Source organism: Aythya ferina (genome assembly GCF_964211825.1).
Source record: "Aythya ferina genome assembly, chromosome: 9".
Lineage (NCBI taxonomy): Eukaryota > Metazoa > Chordata > Aves > Anseriformes > Anatidae > Aythya > Aythya ferina.
In genome coordinates this window covers 24,871,592-24,893,762 of record NC_140305.1, presented here as the reverse complement: position 1 = coordinate 24,893,762, position 22,171 = coordinate 24,871,592, and the positions used below count along the sequence as shown (strand labels likewise).

The following is a 22,171-nucleotide window of genomic DNA, read 5'->3' as shown; positions in this document are numbered from 1 at the left end:
AAAAAAAAAAAAAAAAAAAAGGTTTAAGTGTGTAGAAGAACAAAATGTGGAATGTTGCATTAGGGAACAAATGAGACAGAATATGATTTTTAGAAAAAGTGATCTGGGACTGTTTAAAAAATAAATCTATGTTAGCTCTGAAGAGGTTAGAAGACAAATTAAGCATCTTATTTCAGTGCAAGCAGAACTCATTTTCTTTGCTAGAAGATGATATAAGGAATGGGTTTTAGAGCAGAAAAACAGTAGTCGGTGATCCTTGGCATGATAAATTAAGGAACAGTAGAAGGTGAGCTTATTTGGTTACTTCCATTTTGCTTTTCACCAAGAGTTCCCAGAAGGCAGCGGTCAGACAGGAGTCCAATATGTGTGAAGCCCACTTGAGTGATGCTTGCCAAGTATGAGAACAAGGTACTCGGCATAGGTAGGAACAGTCAGAGCATAAGATTCAGCCACTGAAATAATATGGAAACCTAGCAGTTCACACAGAACAAGTCAAATATTTGGCCCATGTTTTAGCATTCTGCTTTACTCCAGATTCCTTAACACCAAGTATCCACCACTTACAGAAACATCATCTTAGAGTAAGAGATTTAGCATGCCATTTCCCAATTGGCTCACTTCTTTACTGATTTTTCTTTACTAATTTTGTTCTGATTAACTTATGGAACCCTTTTTAACTGCACATTTCTTTGTGGCTCATGAAAACGATGACTTAAACAGAGCTGACTTGCACTTCAGTTCAAGATCAGAACACTAATGGTGCTGTCAGTATTCATTTAACAGCTTTTATGCTATGAAATAAATCATGACATTCCACATTGTAATTTACAGGTGTGTGTGGGATTGTACAATGACTACAGATGTATTTTACTAAAAATTATTGAAAGAAATATGAGAGCATTTTGAAATACGCGAACCTGCTGATTATGACATTCTTTCTGCATTTCCAGAATGCTTACTGTTCAAAGAAATGTCCAGTAATTTCCTTTTTAGCTCTGCTACTCAAAATTTCCAGAGTTAACATACAGTTCTCAGATATAGCAAAGCAGAGAGATCACAGGAGTATCATTTTTAATTGGTAAGAACGAGTTATAATTATAACCTTGTTGTCCTATCACAATTACTTTTGATTCCTTCTTGCTAATTACTTTGTGATGAAAATTGCAGTGCACAGAAAAAAAAAAAAAAAAAAAAAAAAAAAAAAAAAAAAAGGTAAAATTCAATGGTCTCTGGACCAAGCCCAAATTTTTATCTTTTTTTTTTTTTTTTTTTTTTTTTTTTTTAAATAATTAAAAAATTGTGAGATATGTCCTCACCAAACAGAAAGGGACCCAATATACTCCACAACCCTATCTCTGAAATTGCATCATGATCATGCAGGGCTTGGGCCACACATCTTAGGATGGATCTTGTGCATTTACTTCTTCAAACACTAATATCATTTCTTAGACTTCTGTCCCTATCTGTAAGCTCTAGTTAGGGAAGACCTTCCTTTTGTTCAGAGAGAATGCAAGCTTCTTCAATGAATATTTTAGGAAGCAACTAGCTTATTTTCTATACACCTTCCCATGTGTGCAGGAGTGAGTCTTGACACAATTAAGTGCAATTATTTGAATTGCTCCTAGAGAAGAGAAGAAGAAAAGAACAACCTTGTGTTTAAACTTTGATGTAAACAGAATTTGTTTCAATATTTCTGTTATTCTTTCTTCTTTACATGTGCCCTGAAGTGTAGGCTGGATTTTCTCTACTTTCTGACAGTGGTACTGAAGTTCACTCAGTTATTTCACTAAGGTATGTGTTTAAGGCAGCCAAACTTATTTTCTCATTAACTTGAAAAACAGAGTACTTTGGGGGCTCAATCTCCACTAAAGTTGTTGTGTACTACCTTCACACATACATATGCTCCCACTGAAGTTCGTGAGCCTTATTTTAATCCTCTGCTTAGTGGAATTTGCTTGTTATTGTTTACTGTTACTAAGATCATACCCTCCCTCTTTGGGTATTGTACAGCCATAACTGTCAATAACATTCAATTCTCAAGACTCATTCCTAGTAAACATTCAAGATTTGACAAAGCAGGAGTGAAGAGGGTTTCAGAGGAGCTTATTCGCTGATAATTTCTGGATATTTTATGTTCTTATTCAAAAACCTCAGAAAGAGAATGTTAATTTGGTGCAGATTGAATGCAATAACCTGAACAGAGTTCTGTTAATCATAATAAACATACCCGCATTACCATTCTCATTAATATGATCAATATAGCCTGGAAAACCATACTAATTTACTGAATATTTGTTAATATTGACATGTCAGGCAGAACATAATATTCAGTATTACAGATGGCTTATCAAACACATCCAGAAAAAATTAATTCAACACCTAACTAGTTTTTTATTATTATTATTTTGTAAGCACATACAATATAATGTCTCTGTAAAATACAGTTTTTATTTTGGGGAGTGAACTTTGAATTGTTTTCACTCTGCTGTGGTATCACCATTTAACAGAGTGCTTCCTTTGTACGTTTACATTATACTTTGATATAGTCCATAAAGAAAAAAAAATAATAATAATAAAAATCTGTGCTAGCTGTCTTGGAAAATGGTTTAGGCATAATTTACCTTCTTAATGAGTGTTGTAAACACTAACTGCACCACATGCTAGCTTAGATTGTCCCAGGCTTTCACTCTATTCCTATTTGGCTGCTCTGTTTGTAAAAGGATCAGGTTAACACCTTGTGTGTTTCTCTAGAGAAAACAACAACAACTAAACAACAACAACAACAAAAACATCCTTTTAGCTATCTAACATGGATGAATTATATCAACCCAACCTCACTAAGAGATTCAGAAGCTGAAACACAGCTCTGCTTGCAGTCCCTGGTAGCCCCTTCCTCTAGATAGGCCTGCCTGGAAGACCACAGACAAATACTGCTTCTGCCTGGCTGCAGCTGTTCATAGAGATATTGCTCCCTGAGAGGAAGCACATACTAATTTCCCCTGAGCAGCATGTTATTGCTCTTAATTGTCTCTTCAGTTGCCGCTGGCTTCCATCCGACCCTCTCTGAGATGAGCGCAGCAAGCTCGCTTGCCTCCAGTTCACCCCGTAGAGAATATCCCATTCCTCCCTGATCTATGAAGCAGTGGGAAGGTGGCTTCTCCATGCACAGCTTACCTCTCTGCTGCTCTCATCAGAGTAGCAGCAACCACCCCAGCCAAAGACAGTGCACAGTGAGAGAATTTCTTCCTCGGTGCCTTCTGCAGGTTACCACCACACTGACATTCTGCTGGCATGTGTCTTGTTAGCTGAATGAGCTGCCCGCTGAGATTAATGAAAGGTTATGGTAATGCCGCTGCACCCTCTGCTTCCCCTGTGCAGTAAGAATTGAAATCAAATGGAGACCTGTTCCTGCTAGGTGCAACTTTATTGACTTCACCAGGGTTGTATCTGCTGATGCTCGCTCTCAATTTTGCCCTCTTTTCTTTTAAACAGTTGGTTTAAAAGGAGGAGAGAGTGAATGTGAATCATTTTTATTAGCTTTCATGGCTCCTTGCAGCTATCAGGTAGTACTGGCAATCAGCTGTTTTTCATGGCATGCCATTTTACACTGTGTTACCATGGGCACAAGATAACAGGGAGGGGGATCTGCCTCCCAGATAACTGGGAATGCCACAGCAGCAGTAACCCTGACTCTCATGCATTTTCTACAGTGGCATAACAAAGTCTTTAAGAATTATGGAAATAGTCAGTTCAGCACCACGTAAGAAAAACACTGCCACTGTTTCACCCTAGGGCAGCTCTGGGAAGGGGAATGCTTCTGCACATCTTTACTGCCAACAGAAGGAGTTGATGAAATCTCGTGTGGATGTACCCGAGGTAGCTTCTCAGCAGCCACATGGACAGCAGCACAGATGAGGCAGCAGCATGGTTTCCACTCCTACGTGCCCTTGTGCAACGGCCCAGCACAGGTATAAAACCTAATAGTAGTGAATGAAATTAAAAATATATTTTGAGTTTGCACTTGTAGAAGTACACAACTAAAAGATTTTTCTGTACCATTGTAAATTTTGGTTGTTTTCTTCTAATGCATTTTCTGCCAAGTAAAGAGAAGTAAGATAGCACAAGGCAGAGAAATTTAAGGTACAAAATGAGTAAAAGGATAAGGAAACATCAACTGGGCTATAGTGTTAACTGCTGATATCCATGAGTAAGGGGTGGGAAGAAAAGTCAAACTGTTTCTAACCGGAACAAGGTTCCCACCTAACAAATGATATCACAGACTAAGCTGTAATGGCACCATGAGTAAACATATCCATTTCATAATAATGAAATTATTATTATTATTATTATTTTTATTTTTTTTTAATGATAGTGTGGTAAGGGCTCCTGGATAAGATCACCATGTGATAGGTCCCCACCAAAGCTCTGGCCTCCAACTCATTGCTCTTCTGAGGGATGGGCTATGGCAAACGTTTTACTCTTTCTGTAACGGGGACAAAGCATGACTCCCTCCTGCCCATGCCTCAGTCAACAAGTGATCTCATTGAGGATATCATACATTTTGAAGAAAGGCCATGAGATTTGTATCCTAAAAATATATCTTAGTTTTACAACTGATTTATTAATGGCTACGCTGTGTAGAACTCCTCCATTAATCATGTTGGCACTAAACAAAGCACCCAAACAAATACCTTTCAGTACTTAGCATTTGAAACAAATAGATGTTTTTAGTTTTTTTTTTTTTTGTTTTTTTTTTTTTTTTTTTTTTTCCTCCATCCTGGAAGAGAACATGTTGTTGTTTTCCTTCCTTTCACTCTTTTTCACTCCTAATTAGCTGGCAAGCATCAGAGGTGCACCAGGCATGCTGGGCTGCCCACGTGCTCGTGGAGCTCAGGGTCGAGGGGCAGGAAGTGTTTGCAGCATTAGTCAGGCAAATGTCTCCAGATATCTCACATAATTTCCAAAGGCCATAATGCATGATATTTATACCTGTGTTCATTTTCTTGTCGCAACACAACCGCTGCCAGGTTAACAGCAACTCTGGGTGGTGGTGCAGTCCCCAGGAGGATTGTGGTGGAATAGTCTGTGTAAGGCCTTGCTCCTCACCTAGCGCTGGGAGTTTAACAGATACTTTCCAGCCCAGTCTTATTAAAAAGATGAGCAGCTTACTGTTAAGTACTTGCTGAATCTTCTCAAACCTTCAAACAATTTGGCTTAACACCGGTGTCTTCATACCATACTGTTAGTTTCAGATGGCTCACTGTTAACTAGACACCAGAGAGGGTCACAGCATTGACAACTCAAGAACCTGAGGAACAGGCCTAGCTATTGTAAAAAGAAAATGAACCTGTTCTGGAAACTATCCTTAGAGAAGTTAGTATGGGAAACCTGTAAAAAAAATTCTAACTGTAAAAACATCCCCTGAAGCTCAGACTGTTGCATAAACTTTCCATTCAGCAATTGAAGGCTATATAAATCCAAAAGGCTCTCACTGTGTGAATACGTAGATTGCATCTGATGCAAATAACATCACCAGTTGGGGCCACATATGTACGATTCAGTATAATGAATTTACTCTCAGATTTTTTAAATTCAGACAGTTATTCAGAACATTTTCCCAAGTCAGCTAATCATTTACTATCCACTAAGAGGACTTGATGGACTCCCTGGACAAAATCTCAGTATTGTGCCAAAATATTTTACACTAAAATGTACTCTTTGAGGCTTTCTGCTATTAGAAACTGCAAAGCAAAGACAAGATGACAGAGGCACTTTCCTGTTCATTATCTAAAGTTTACAGATTGGCTCATTTAGAATAACAAGGCAAGGGGAAGTGTCACTCCTAAATAAGTGAGTTGGAAAGCTGACATGCTATCACTCCATGAATACATGCATTAGTTTTGATGTTGGTTGGTACATAATACTGCATAACAAGTTACCTTGCTAGTTTTTATTTAATTGAGGCAGCTCTCCAGGGTATTCCTTAATATCAGCTAATCACTAACCATCCTATCTATTGAGCTGATGGAACCTCTGCAAATGTCCTGCCATGATTAATATTTTATTTTTAAATATCCTCTTAAGGTCTTTATCCTTTTAGACTAATGGGAAAGACAACAGCTATCTAATCTATCAGCTGAAAGGTCTGAGTGGTGCCATTTATAATAACCAAGCTCTAAAATCTACCATACTGAAAGGTGACAACTCAGACAGGGCTATTGTCAGCCTGTGGAATACTGGGTGATTGGAAAGCATTCACGATTATCTGTTTTATACACTAAGCTTCTTTGCAGCCTCATAGCCTCAGCAATCTCAAGGTGTCAGGCCTGTGCTCTTCAGGCAGTATGAAGAATAGGAGAGTTTGGAAAATAAATAAACCCTGATTGCATTTTAAAACATTGATTTGTTTATTAGAATTTAATCCTTGCAAGAAAATAGTAACCAGCTTCTGAAAATCTGTAGTAATTAAAACTTTGTTATTTAATAGTTCCTTAATGTTACTTGAAAATCATTGGTCCCGATTATGTGATTGTTGAGCCTTATTCAGATTCCCACGGTACTGAATGAAAAGACTCAGATGATTAAGTATTACAAGTTTGAGAGAGGTTGCGGGGTTGAATCCTTCAAATTGCTTTTCTCAAGCAGTTGTTTATGGAAAGTTCATTATTTTTTGTTGTTCTCAGCTCTCACTCACAGATTACAAACATGAGTTCATTATCTAGTGACTATAAAGTGCCTCTGAGTCACAGCAAAAGGAAACTGCTTTGCAAGTAATATTGAAGATAAACATTATTTCTTCTGCTGATCCTTGAAGAAACCTGTAGAATCCAGCTGGCATGCTTTTTAACTGACAGAAATTGGAGGAGGACCTTTACAGCTAGGCTTTCTTACATCTTCACAGGCTAAATAAAGCTCAGGATATTCCTTCCAGATTCCAGCTTGGTGACAACCATGGTGTGTTTAAATCTTAAACTATAATTTGTCCTGGTATGCATTATTACAGATGATATCGGTTTCAGGAAATGAAGCAACAAGCTGTTGCTTCTTTTTTGGTCTTATTGTGTTCTGCTCAAAACAGACTCATGAAGCACCCATCCAATTGAAATTCTTCTTGCTTGTGCATGTCTTCATGCTTATTTGTGAATTCCTGCTATATATAAAGGACTGACAAGGAAGGAAGGTCTTGAGATATTGGCCATAGATAATGTAGTATTTGAGAAATTTAGATCCGGGATCTTCTGTCTTAGCTCTTTGGGCATGCTGGCAATGCATTTAGGAGCTCAGTCCCTCAAATCCCTGGCTCCAGGATTGGACTCTGCTCTGGTATCAGCAGTAATAATAAGTCAGGTCAGCCGAGCCAGAGTTAATAAGCCCTTCAGACACCAGCAGAGTATTTCCAATCTCCTGGGCCCACGCTAGCACCCCTGCACGTAGGTCTCCTGCATTGTGAAAATGTTCCAGCAAAGCTTGGTGCTATTTCAGGAACCGCTGCCCCAAACTCTGCTGTCTTTATAGCATGCGATGAGATGTGATTATTATACAAGGTCTGGAACAGTAGTCCTACTACTCTGCCTAAGTGTTACCTGTGAGGTAAAATGTCTTTTCCTGAGCAACTGTGAAGATAAACCTGAACAGGCATTTCTCTAAATTTAGCTTGAATCATACTGATTTAAATGAGCACACTGTTGTCCTGATATCCTCTGAGTCTCTCTGAGTGAGAGCTGTCAGACCTGTGTCTCCTGGCTTCTCAGCAGGTCTCTACTACAGTCCTAAACCCATGACATTCAGAGACCCCACAGTATCTTGGATGGTATATCCCAAATGCATGCATGTTCTGCAGAGTTTTAGTGAGGGTGTAAGGAAGAGACTGAGAATGTTGACAGGATTATTTCTGGCCAAAGGAAAGAAATTAAAGTCTGGAAATGACCACAGAATAATCTTCAATGTAGTTTCATTGTCAAGAAGAAAAAAATATTTGAAGTTAAATTGAATTCAGGAGAATGGGTGAAATTTTGGAAACAATGTGGAAGTAGTTTCAAAATACAAAAAGTATGGTTTATTCTGACTTTTAAGAGATATTTGTCACTCACTCTAGCTAACAATCCCCTTATATTGTATATGACAAGTACCTAATATGACATACCTACATAATATAACTATAGTCCTTTATACTTCTTCGGTTATGTATTGAGATAAAGCAGTAAAGAGTTTTTCAGAAGTACTTTATTCCTTGTGCTTAACATGCCTTGCATCTGATTTGTTATTTTGTATGGTGTTTGAAGACCAGTTCAACACTTTTTGAGGTGAATCAGTAACTTAGGGGCTGACCCAAAACCACATAAATGGAAGAGATTTATTTTCAGAAAGCCCTGGATCAGATCCCAGCATGAGAAATACCTGCAGAAACAATAGCTTTTAGTTTTACTATTTGTTTAGTTTTACTATTTGGAAATGGAAGAATGTGCTGAATCCTACTAGGACTTTGAAGAAGGAAGTCGTTTCCACCAAAGGTAAATAAGAGAATAAGTAGACAGAAATGGACATGGCACTTGCCCTTTTAGTTGTGCACTAAAACTGGTATATCTCCTGTACACCCTTACTTCTCCTTCTCATGGCATGGGAAATCTTGAACTTACATAGTATTTTAACCAGAATTGCTCCCAGGGACAAATCTAAAGAAACTGCATAAAAGGAGAGAAAAATGTTTTTATTTCCATGGAACTATTAATACTGTGTTTAAAATTCCCAGTGGCTTTGGTAAAATTTGTCAGCCCCGCTGGTTGTAAGGAAGAGTAAATGCTGTACTTATATGTATATGATTGCTGTTTCCATCTCTCACTCTCCTTGCCATTAATAGAGTTCATTCCCAGACACACGGAAATTGTTCGATAAACAGACTTGATGCTTTTCTTATCTCTAAAGACTACATTTTCAATACAGGCTGTGTAGTGGATGTTATTCTACAATATAATATTTGAGATCTGTTTTCAATTGTAATTGCCTTAATCACGATTTCTTTTCAAGATGGATACTCCACATAGCCCTGAACCAAGTAAAATCATCTAGATTCATTGTGTCCTGATGGACTTGATCATAGTAACATTTTTCTTGATATTTTCCACTACTACCACTATTTTATTTCTGTAAATGGTAGGAAAAGCATGAGTCACAAACTTAAACTGCCATGAAATCTGGGTCAAATTGAAGAGTCCTATATATGAAACCTTCAGACAATTTTCAGTAGCATGTGTTTGTGTTGTTTCATCTGAAACTGAACTACTGATACTTCATTATGGAAAGTGTAAAAAAAAAAAGAAGTAATAGTATTCACAAGCCCACCATTAGGCTATCTAAGAATAAAATAGAAAAATATATGATAAAATTATTTTCTTATGTGTGTTATAATTCACTGTAGATTTGACATCTACACGTTGAGATATATATCTTTTCACATTCAACACATTCATATTATGTCCCAGCATTATAACATCCTCCGAATCTGATTTAAACTACATTCTGGCACCAAATGGGAGATGTCCAAATAGAAACTTTTGGACTGAGAATCATGAAAGTCATGATCTCAAAAAGAAATAGTATGCGAAGAGGGGAGGATATCTGATAAAGTTCTTCTCTTTAAAATTGAGAGTGCTTTTGTGGAATTATAGTATGCACACTACTTCATACCTAGGAAAAAAAAAAAAAAAAAGTAACTTTTTAAACCTCTGAGAATTTCCGATTTTAGAAAAATTCACTTATTCCTTGAGAAAAACACAATAAATACCATTCATGAGAGACAGATACTTAACACTTCATTAGTTAAAATAAAAATCACAGAACAGCAGCTCCAATATGGACAAAATAGTAATAATGATTAATAATAATAATAATAATAATAATAATAATAATAATAATCTCTCTGGTGTAAATTTGAGGCAACACTCCTTGGAGTTTGTATTGTGTGAAAATAGGAACTTGTTTTATGTTCCCTCAAAGAAAGGTAGAGAATACAGATGTAGGCCAGGGACGTCTGGGAAGGAAAATTATGGCAGCAGATTTAATTTTACATCTGTACTAGCATATAATTTTGTAACATCATTAACTTTGAGCATGAAATGTCTGATTTCTACTTATGCAGCTTCTAGAACTGTGGGGAGGGAAGATCACAAATCCTCTGACTAAATTGCTAACTACTTTTACCCACAACTGACTACTCTTGCAGTTGATCGAAAAAAAATTAAACATTATATCGAACTACCTTTGAAAATATGGTGTTAGGTAACCTCTGCTGCTCCTCATTTCCTCTTTTCTCCCCTTTGCCACTTCTCTGAAACAAGCCAATCTCTTGTGTTGGGTAGCAAATTAAAATTTGTACTGAAAGGTTTCCATTCCTCATGTGAAATTCCTCAGTAGGACTTCAGATTAATGTTCCAGAGCCACTTGGAAAAATGGGGTTTGCAGACCTTTCAAACTTCAATTTCTGTCTTTTGATGATGAAACAAGGACTAAGCTGTAGAAAAGCAGCACAGAAAAAGTGTCCTAAAAAGAGGGTTAACTATGGGTGAACACTAATTAGAACTTCACAGTGATTTCTGCAATCATTCAGTTACATGTACACAGCTATGATTTAGGGAAAGTAATCTCTAGTCCTAGATAATGTCTGAAGTGTATTGCTTTGTATCTTTCCTTGTTCACCTAACCTCTTGCATCTGTTAGTATTTCCTTTATTTTCCCACCTTCTTTACTTATATATTTTCCAACAAATGCTAATGCTAATTTCCACCCAGGGTTTTTATTTCCAACTCCAAATTGAGGGTAGAAAGCATGCCATAATTTTATTCTAACCATAGAGGCACAGTTGTACCTCTTCATCCCTCTCCCTTCCTAAAAAATATTCCTGGGTAGGCTTCCTGCAGGGTTTGGGGCACAACAGAGAAGCAGGTCTGGTAGTGGTTCTCCTACTCATCTCTTTGTCGCGAGAGTAGGAATAAGTCCCATCTGAGATGTGGCTTTTTCCCTCTCTTCTTGTTCAGGGTAACCTGAAGGCAGCCTAGCTGCCTAGCCTATTCTGTTCAAAGGCAGCCTAGCTCTACAAAAGCCCACCTCAAAGAGATTCCCATTATCATTTTTTCTCTCCTGCCTGTATGTTCATGTTTGTGTGTCTCTGCCCAGATCTCCAGACATAGGATGTTCACCTTCTTCAGTCTCAGGACTGTGGATTAGCACTGGTGGTTTTGATCCTGCAGACCTTGTCAGTATTTAAAAAGTATCTACCATCTTTTCAAGCTGTGATTTTCACTTTGATAACTGAGCACATGACGAAACTGATTTATTGCCCCTGCAATTTATCTTTGAGTTAGAGAGCTACATTACTAATCATTTTAGGAGTCTCAGATACACAAAGGTATTCGGGTGGATAAGTCCCAATGAAGTCATCCTAAAATCCTAGACTAATACAGCTTTCTATACAAAGCAAAAAATCTTATAGCAGCAGATTTATTTATTTATTTTTAATTGAAATCCACCGAATAAATCATGAGGCTTTTTAGGTCTTCCATCATCAGGAAGAGATTCTTTACCTACTACTCCATTCCTGACAATTGCATTACAGCTTACCCTTTACTATAATGAATTGCCAGTGCTATATCCAAAGCAAAGCTTTGTGTTATAGTTTTAGGTTTTAGTTTTATGCCTCATTCAATTACTCCTACAATATTTGGACATTTCCTTAATAGACGTTCTCATCTTGTGTTTGAAAATAATGATTTGACTCATCTTTTGTAGAGAACAAAATCTGTATGGATGGAATTACATTTGCTGCACATATGGAAAGCAACAAGACATCTTTGTGTAATTTTGCAATATTTGCAATAATACTAAACTAATCTAAATGATTTGTATCCCAGGCCTATTTTCAAAAGATGATTGAATCAAATATTCCTGTTTTCAGTTTTGAAATTCAATGACAGCTTGTCAGCTTGCAAGCCAGAAACTGAGATGAGTGCCAAAAGTGAGTCTCTAGTTACTAATTTTTTCCATGATGTACTATTTCCAAATGTATTGTGTTGCTTGTTTCCATTACTGCTTCTGAATTTAAGAAATATATATGGATACTGGAAAAGTGATGAGTCACTTTTAGAACTCAAAAAATTAAGGTGAAGGTAAAGCAACAGATACAGAAAAGCAGTAACTTTCCTAAAGTTTGACCATTTTCTTGTTTGTGAATACAATTCCCACAATATTTTTTCACAGCTCAGAAATGGTTCTGTGAACGTGTGTGAGAATGCATGTGCTCTTTTGGGTCAAAATAAAAGCTTTACTTTTCCCTAATACGGAGAAGGTAAGACCTATCCTTCCATGTCTTTTTTCATATTTTTAGAAACCCTCCTCATGCCTTGTTTATACTCCTTCAGCTTTTACCTCACACCCAGAAATCTTCTTATTAACCTGTTCCAGTCAGGATCTGGTCCTGCTGAGTTGCAGCAGTGGTCTCTCTGAGGAACCTGTGAGGATCAGCACCAGGTCTCAGCCTGTTTCCCTGTAGGCTAGTCTCAGAAATAGATACAACCCACAGTAAATATCTTATAAAATGGCTTGGTAGTAAGTAAACCATCCTAGTTATTGAAGTATTAGAAAATTAAGTGGTTGGATGGTTTATATTATCTTTTTTTTTTTTTTTTTTTTTTTTTTCAGTATATTCTTTCCTTTCCATACATAGATGATATAGGTCCCCAGTTCAGTCTCTCGTCTGGACTCTCTATGAGGCTGTTGTTTTTGTTCTCACTGTTCTGAAACTACTATCTATAAACATGTTGTGATAAGTTGGTAACAAAAGCACTGAAATTTATTATATGTCTACCAGTGGAACATCAGGGAAAGGCAATAATAACCAGGCAAAGTGCTTCAGAGCTTTAGTGGGACAATCAAAGCCTCACAAATTCCCCTAAAACATAGGAGGAAATATTTCAAAGGCTTCACTTTAGAGAAAAAGCTGCAAAGATTTGTTTCAGCAGTTGTAAAACTGGCAGTGAGACAAGTTTTGCCAGTTTCCTTTTATCTGAAACATTTTTCACAAAGCCTTAAAAATATTATCTCTGTATGTTCCACTACATTCTTATTTGAGTTTTCATCTCATCTGATTTGTCTATCTCCTTGTCAGTTTACGTCACTCATATCTAAAAAATACAGTTACCAAATCTAATGAATAAAGTAATGCAAAAGGCATAACCTAGCAACCACTGATTTGGGATGCCATATATTTTTTCCTGATAAATAAAACTTCCTCTTTCTAGAGTTAGCAGAGCATTCTGCTGTTTATGATTGATAGTACCTGTTAGTGTCACTTGCTTACTTTCAAAAGCTTTCTCAAAAACATCAAAAATGCAGCAGAGAAAATAATTTTAAAAGTATTTAAAAAGAGAAATTTCAAATTCTTTCTATCACCATGGACTCCACTTAAAATGAAGTGTGCTGGAAAACATTCAGAAGGCCACTGAAAACTAACTTGATATTTTTAAAATGAACATTACCTGTATTCAAACATAATTATACTGAGCCTAATTCACCCACTTCCATATAGTATTAATATCACACTTTGGTTTACAGTTGAATAAAATTCAGCCACATTTCTTTGCTATCACCAATATTCAGTTTGCTGATTGCTGGAATCCTATCAAATGTTTTAAGGCTAGTAAATGATGTTCAACTACCACTGGTCTTAAAACAAGAATCAGATGGGGAGATCCTATGTCAGTGTAAATGGAATAATTTTAAGTCAAAATTTAAATCAAGAAGATCAGTTTTGCAATCTGTCCTTTCTCATATTACAAATATTTTATTATACTTGATTTACTGAGAAAGCACCAGAAATAACATTCTTTCCTCCCTCACTTCACTGAGATTATTGAGGAAGCAATGACAGTGTTGTTCTCTCAATTCTCAAGTATATGCCAAGAAAAAGTGTTTTATGAAATTATGGTAATAGCAATAGGAAACGCTGGGATACTTGGTCAGATTGCTTGATAATGAAAGATCAATCATTAAAAATTGCATTGATAATGAAGCAGCAGAATTGTCCAAGTAATGGAAAAGGAATTGACATGCTTGGAAGCTTTTGACTTCCAGTCTCAGTGACTTATTGGCAGTTTGGTGATCACTGATTTTTTCTGCATTTTAAGGGACATCAGCATCCACCCTAAGACTGGTGACACACTGACCAGTTGGGCTGTCCCCACGTATCTACACTTTCTCCTTCAAAATGTTGAATCTGATTTAAAAGTGAAAAGATCATTGGAAGATGCAAGAGTCCAGCTGCCAGTAGGCTTCAAATAGCAGTATGCTGGAGAGGCTGAAAATGCCTCTCCAGCAAATGTCTTTCTGGAAGGCAGAGGCACTCTAACCTGGAAAAGGTAGTACCTGGCTGCACCTCTTAGGGAATAAAAGACTCATTACTGGAGCAAGGCTCTTCTAAACACTGTGAATCAGAGAACAGTATTTTTCTCCACATGTAGCACATACTTGCAGAGTGTAAAAGCTAATCTGTACCACTGATTACTTAGATCTGCTCTTGAAGTAAATCATAAGCATATTTCTGAGAGGAAGAGATGCTGTGAGTGTAGAACTGGAGGGGAAGTTACCCGCAAAGCCAGTCCACTTAGCCGCAGCTCCACAGGAGTTGTCCATCTGTGTCCTGTGGTCTACCTGCCAGCATCAGAGTTAGCATTCACTGGAAATAATCCAAAGGGCTGATCCTAAACAGCACTACCAGGAATATTATGGACCTCCCAGTCTGTCCTTTCTTCAAGCTACTCCATGTCAACTGTCAGACCAGTCCTTTTTTCTTTTTTTTTTTTTTTTTCATCTCAAATGATGTGCTCTCTAGTAACTGTATTTATGTAGGTAAATATCAATGCCTGTTTCTTTTATTGCAGTAGCAGAAGTAGTTACTACATCCATAGTTCCCAAGCCAAATAGTGTCTTATTGTCAGTGAAGGGTACTTCTGCAAGGTCTCCACAGATATTACAGAACATGTAAAAATATGGCAGATTCCTAAAATTGCCACTACTCCCTTGGGTGCTGAATGGAGATATTAGTGTAAAACTCCAGCATCTAACTTCAAGCTGCATGGCTGAGATGTCTGTTCCCATTTCCTACTCAATTGTCTGCATTCCCCATTCGTATTAGGTATTTCTAAGAAACTGAAAGTGCTCCTGCAGAGCATTTGGGCCTTTGACTTCTCATATAACCACTTTTAATTCATTTTAATCCCTTTTTAATCCAACAATAGGCTATTACTTTTGGCATTATTAACTTTTTTTTTTTTTTTTTTTTTTTTCTCCACTACTTGTACACTATGAGTATGGAATCTGTGGTCTGGATGATGAGGAAAGTGGCACACAATGGGTTAATAGTGATCAGATCTTTTACTGGTATGTAAATTGAGTAATTGTATTGTTGGTCATAATAGTGATGTTTTTGATACTTGTGGTGGAAGCAGAGGGAGGGATTATTTGCTGTTTGCTGTGGAAACCACTTGAAATTTGATCTGTAGGCTAATCTAATTATAGTGCAAATGATAATCAGACTAGATGACTGGACTGATGGTAAAATCAACTTAAACCTGAATGTACCTTATGTTGTCTAATTTAAGCCAGGGTGACAGGGACAGTATACTCCGTTTTGCACAGCAGGTAATTGAGATTTATATATATAAATAGAGAGAGAAAAAATCCAGTGGGAGTAGTAGTTCACAGAGATGTAAATATAGTGTTGCAGAATCTTGTGTAGCCCTAAATTTCTCTTTTCCTGCTAATAAATAGCTCTGCTTAATGGAAAAGTCTGCAGTTTTTGGATGGGAGGTATAAGATGCTGATTGCAAAGTCCTGCAGGCTGTAAAGCTGCAGCATGTTATAAAGGAGCCTCTCGGTTTGCTCTCTGCTGAGGGTGCAGTGACACCAGCCTCAAAGCAGTGTTGTCATAGCATGTCTTCACGATGCGGGAATTGTTAGCAAGTTTCGTCCTATCTCATTGTGCAGACATCATCTTGGGAATCTATCGCATGCATTTTTGGCATTGATAAATCAACCACAGAGCTTATTTCCAAAATGTATGCCCCTGCTGAATGCTTGTCTCTGTGTTAGTCTTTCACTCTGAATTGATACAGAGTGGTGCCATCAGGCTCCAAGTTAAGACAGAAGCAGGAAGAGCTCTTAGATTCTTATTATTTTTATTTGACTTTATTAGAATAAAATCTGCATTAAAATATTATGCTTCTGATGACTATAGTCATATGTATGGTCATTTTTCTGAGTTTTAAAATGCTTATCACTTATGGTAAAAAAAAAAAAAAGGATATTATAAATCCAACACATAAAAGGGATAGAACTTGTTAGTGTAACTAATATATATACATAAAAATACTTATTTGAATAAAAAATCCATCATTCTCATAAGTAAATCTGTTAATAATTAAAAAAAAAAAAAAAGGATGCACATAAAACTAGATCGTTAGCTCATCTCAGAATGTAACATAAAGGGGTTGCAAGGAGCTGGTGCCACAGCTCAGCTGCCCACAAGCTGGTGCCAGCCATGATGTGTAGTGTTTCGGAGCTGAAGCAGAGCCACCATAGAAGGGGGTACCATGAGACTGGGGCAGATCAGTTAAACACCATGCACAGGCACACAGCAGCTCCTAGCATAACAGCATGGTCAAAGAAAATAGCACTTCCCTTGGAGGAGTAAACAGGGGAATATCAGGTTGAAATAGAGGACAGATGACACCTGTAATTAGGACTCTTTGGGGGGTGACAGTGTTTAATTCAGACACAGAAAGTTCCAACAAGGTGTTGATGAATTACAGTTTCAGAGGAGATGCACAGTTATTACTTAAGGACTTGGAAAAATGCATTATAGTGAAAGACTCAGGAGTATAACCTGTTTTGTTTAACAAGAAAAAGGATTAAAGGTTATTTGAATAGAGCCTAGAATTATCTCTGTATGGAACACAAATCACAATGTAAAGCTTAGAAACTGTCAAACAAAATATAGCGTCTGGAAAATGGAGAAATACAATAGGCATGTCCAGACCAGACACAAAACTTCTCTTTATAGCTGCAACTGGCTTAAGCGTAATTAAGCATTAGAACAACCTACCAATATTTGTGCTGCAAATTCCATCACTGGAAATGTTTAAGTCCTACCTGTGTTTTGGTTTATGTATGAGGTAGCATTGACTAAACAAGCACTGTGGCCTCTTCTGATTTCTAATCTCTTAATCTATTAAGAAAAATAATGAGATCCTGTTCCAAAGTTGATTTCAGTTTTTACAACGCTACATATCCTTCACAAATCAAAAGAAAAGCCCACCATGGAAGTCAAAGCAATGCAGGATTTTAAAAGTTAATTAAACATTTCTAAAGTATGAATTAAGTTTCAGATCCTATATTTTCCCACATGCAGGTGTTTATATATATAATTAGGAAACAACACGCACTGAGCTTCTAAGAAAAGATAGCTGCCCATTGCACCAGGCTTACAGCCTTAAGACTCTGTACATGGCAGGGGTAGCTGCCGTTTTTCTTATCACACTGAAATGTTTTCATTTCAAACTGAATATTGCATCAAGAGAGCCCCACAATCCCTCTACGCAGAGCAAGAGCTGTCTTACTCTTCTCTTAGACACCAGATAAATAGACTGAATGAGGGGCTGTATTTAAACCATTTCAGATGTCCAAATGAACTATGTTTATTTGCTTCTTATGCAGGCTAAGACATATTTCATTTAAAGATGAGCCTAATGGAAATAGCAAGTGATTTGTTTTTGGCTTCAGTGAAACTCAGGGTTATACTTACAGTACATATGGGAACATAAGGCTTTCTGAAGAGAACATCCAGCAATCCAAATCATTTAATCATGTGAATAAAATATACCTCCACGTTACATACCTGCATGTTCTGAGCAAAGTACATCTGAAAGCAACTTGGAATTTTTACTCCTACTTGTATTTTTTGAGGTCTTCTTCAGAATTCAAAATATTTTGTTTCTAAAACTTGAAACCATTACCTTATTTGTACCAACTGCTACCATGGCAAAAAAAAAAATGTTTTGTATTTATTTTCATAGGTGGATAAACATTGCTTTCTTAAGCTCACTCAATACGGTAAGCTACACGTCAACAGTTTATTTTACTAAGACGATGCTTTTATCGGAACTAACGTAGGAATTATGGCTAGCTGAACAGTTAATCCTTTCTCATCATTCTCATCAGGCATCAAATCATTATCAAGACAATTAAGGTTTTTCTGTCTGTGAAATTAAAAAAAAAAAAAAAAAAAATCTAACCATCTGAACCAAACAAACTTTAGTACTGTAAACTTACCCAGTTTTTGCAAAACTTGCCCAATACCTCAACATGGACCGGCTTAAGATTTCTTCAGCTTTGGTGTAATTAACTCTTCTTTCTAGAGGCAGTCCGAACACAAACTCAATCTCATAACCATGCATTACCCCCATCCACTCAGGCCAAGGGAGCTTTGAGGATCGGTGTTCAAAAAAGTAAAAGAATGCATTGTGTCCTAGTTGTGCAAATTTTTTGGTGAACTCCATTGCAGGACATATGATATTGTAGTCCCCGATAACATCATCCATGGCATCACGGTAATGTTCTGGGTTTTGCTCATTTTCCCAATCTGTGTATTGAAAAATGATTGATTCTATTGCAAGTTGGCTTGCTTCTGGAAAGGACAGAGTTAAAGCTGCTTCAAATTCTGTTTTGTTTATCAAGCCATCACTGTCCTTGCTGAAGCCAGGGACTCCATATGCTAGAAAACTCGATCCTTCATCTTTATTAACACCAACCAAGATCTGTGTTTGTTTGAAAATGCCGTTTTCAATCAATTTTTCTGGCATGTCCAATAGAAAATCACCATCCACAGTTGGACAGAAATATATTTGTAAAAGAGGGGCATATTTTGTGACATAAACTTCATTCTCCAATATATCCTTTGGGTCCTTGTCTTGGAGGCAGAGAATTAGCTCTGTCTCATTGCTGGTGGGACAATGGAGTTGTTTAGCCAAAGCCACTGTTCTGTTCCTGGCCTCAGATGCTGTTATTGCAGCCCAAGGGGCATTTGCAGATCCACTTTGCATGATGGCTCTTGTGAATAAAGGATGGCTTTTAGGAGAAAGGATATGGTAACTTACAGAAGCTGAGCCAGCGCTCTCTCCAAATATAGTTACACTTTTTGGATTGCCTCCAAAAGCTGCTATGTTCTCCTGGACCCATTGAAGTGCTAGTCTTTGATCAAATAAACCTGCATTTCCAGGAACTTCCTGGTTTCCCGGCAAAGCCAAAAATCCTAATGCACCAGTCCTGTAGTTCATGGAAACTACAATTACTCTTTCTACCCTGGCTAGAAACTTGCCATCATAGACAGGCAGGGAAGTTGACCCAGACTCAAAGCCACCCCCATATATCCAAACCATGACAGTTGCATTCTTGGGTCTGGGAGAAGGAATCCATACATTAAGGTATAAGCAGTCTTCACTTAGGTTAGTTTTTGGATTCCACATCTCTGATCCAGGAAATCCAGGGAAAGTTGTATCTATAACCTGATAACAGGAGTTCGCATGTTTTGTGGCATCCCAAACATCTGACCACTTCTCATGAGGCTCTGGTTTTTGAAATCTCAGTCTACCAATGGGTGGCTTTCCGTAAGGTATTCCAAGGAAGGCTGTCACAGTCCCCCCAAGTACCTGCAGGTTCGTCCCTCTTACTCTGCCATTCTTGGTTGTAATGATGTTGTCTTCAGGCACTACCTTCCTGATGAACATATACAGGAGCAGAAGCCATATAAGAAATCTGGTATGGATATTTGTACCATTTACCCAAATCATGATGCCTGAAACACAGGAAAAAAAAGAAATTCAGGATTACTATTTTGATGTATTAGCAGGATACAGGTCATTCCAAGGGCACAGAAAATAAGACAGTGCTGCTGCACAAAACTCAAGCAGTCTTTAACCATGACTTTTTGTCAGCCTTGTTGCAAAAGCTATGTTTAGGATCTAGTATTTAATACAGTGTTTCAGAAAAAGTCTGTCACTAAAATAACATAGAAGTGAGGAAACCAGACCAAAAAAAGAAAATAAGCAGTCTGACTACATGGCCATAAGTCATATATCATGACATTTATTGATATAAATCCACAGCAGTGAGCAGGGAGATGTTTTGAGATGTGTTGAGCCTGATGCTTGCCTCTTCTGTTCCTAAATACCAGCAACGTCTCACACCACCAGCAGGTGACTTAAGCACTTGCATTTTCACTGGCATGATGAACAGAAGAATATTTTATGATCTGCGACACAAAAGGCCATGCTCAATTAACTGTTATTCTGTTCGGGGGTTCTTTGGCAATTTGTATTCTCAGATCAATAGAGGGAGATTATAAACATCAATAGTCACAGATTTTTCCACACATCCGAAAAACAATGAAACAGAACTTGAAACCAAGTTTTAATCCAAGGATTTCCAGGTCCAGGTAATTTTTGAGTTACGCTTTCACGTCATAGTGCATGCCTGGGCTGAAGCAAACCATTAGGATGGCATTGCTGTAAACTCATTACTAATACGTCTTCAGATCGGAAAGTGTTTTACCAAGTGGAGTACATGAAGTACCTCTGAATTGAGTGCCAGCTCATTAGCTCCTGTGGGCAACTGCATACAGAGGTACGCCAAGACCTAAATGAAACATCGAGATCTTATTTCCCTAAAGCAACTTAACCAGGTTTATAACGATCATAATCATGACAAGCAGTCACATTTCCATGACAGAGAATGAAAAATCAAATGTGAAAAAATAAATAAATGATTTTTTAATATACATAGGTGGTTCCTCATAATTTATGTTCTTGTCTTTGCTTCCTAAGAACTTTACAAAGTAATGATTAATACTATCTTAAAGCTAAAGGTACAGATGCTGATTACATAGCCTATACTAATGGTCCCATTTACTACTGCCTTTCCAAATACTATTAAAAAACACACAGTATCATCCTCTCAAAAGTTAAAAGCCAGAAAAATACCATTTACATAAACTAATTTCTATGGCTTACATATTTGAAAATGCTCAACAAAGCTTCCTTCTATTTTTTGCTTATTGCCCTGTTGTACATAGTGTACTCTGTCCAGCTACTTTAAACAGGCTATTCTTTGTTAATGAGAAGCACTTGTGTCCTTAAAAGGAAGGAGGCTAATTTCTGTGGAAAGTACAGCTGTGCGCCTAATCTGAGCTCCTCTTGCTTGTTTGCATATTGTTAGAAATAAACTAAGAAAATGCAAGGAAAAAAAAAAAAAAAAAAAAAAAAGAACATTTTGTGCATCCCAACTGCATCAAACATGCAGAAAACAACCTTCAGAGATGGTATTTTTAGCATTCATAAAAATAGATAGAATATAGATAAAATTAAGAAAAATAAACACTTACTTTCTTGTCTTTTTATTAAAAAAAAAAAAAGGCAGTTAATGGGGTAATAGGTTTCAGAGTTGGTCTAATGCTCCACCCAGCTGTAAGCTTGGTGTTTAGAAACCTGTGAATGCTAAGCTTAATATATATGCTAAACTTTACAGATGTAAAGAGTCAATCTGGATGACCCACGTGGTCCAGCAACTCCCGCAGAGCTGGTTTAAGCAGAGGCTTGTTCCGGCAGCCCACAGTCCCCGTGAGGGAGGCTCGTACCCTTGACTGCTATTTAGCTCCCCTCGCTGTGTGCTAGTCCTTTTGGTTTTTCATTCATTCTGATTAAAAATAAAAAAATAAAAAATAAAAAATAAATTGTAAGAGCTGGATGAGAAAAAATATGTTAAAATTAGGTTAGGATTAAGCTCTTTGCTCCTATTTCACAGTCAGCCCAGAAATGGTAAATAGTAGAATCTAGCTGGGTATGCATGCACCCACTACATAGTACTGTCAGATGGGAAAGGTAATTTCTATGTTTGTTGTTTCATTGACACTTTCTTTCCTCCTTCTCCCCCCCCCCCCCCCCCCCCATATTCACTTCTAATGCATTGCCTAGGAACGAACAATAACAACAAGCTGGAAATAGTAAGAGGTTTCAAACATCATCATTAAGATGAAGAAAAAAAAAAAAAGTGCTAACTGAAAAAAAGAGAGGTT

The 22,171-nt window shown here is 37.3% G+C and overlaps 1 protein-coding gene across 11 annotated transcripts in view; it reads right to left on the bottom strand.

Moving 5' to 3' along the window:
- BCHE (butyrylcholinesterase) overlaps positions 1-22,171 on the bottom strand; it is a 52,096-nt gene that overhangs the window by 7,566 nt on the left and 22,359 nt on the right. For all 11 annotated transcript variants that reach the window (XM_084529254.1, XM_084529251.1, XM_084529255.1 and 8 more), the window contains exon 2: positions 18,376-19,897. In XM_084529254.1, the coding sequence (XP_084385380.1) occupies positions 18,376-19,892 (1,517 nt within the window). In that variant the 5' untranslated portion in view covers positions 19,893-19,897. The remainder of the gene's footprint in view (positions 1-18,375; positions 19,898-22,171) is intronic.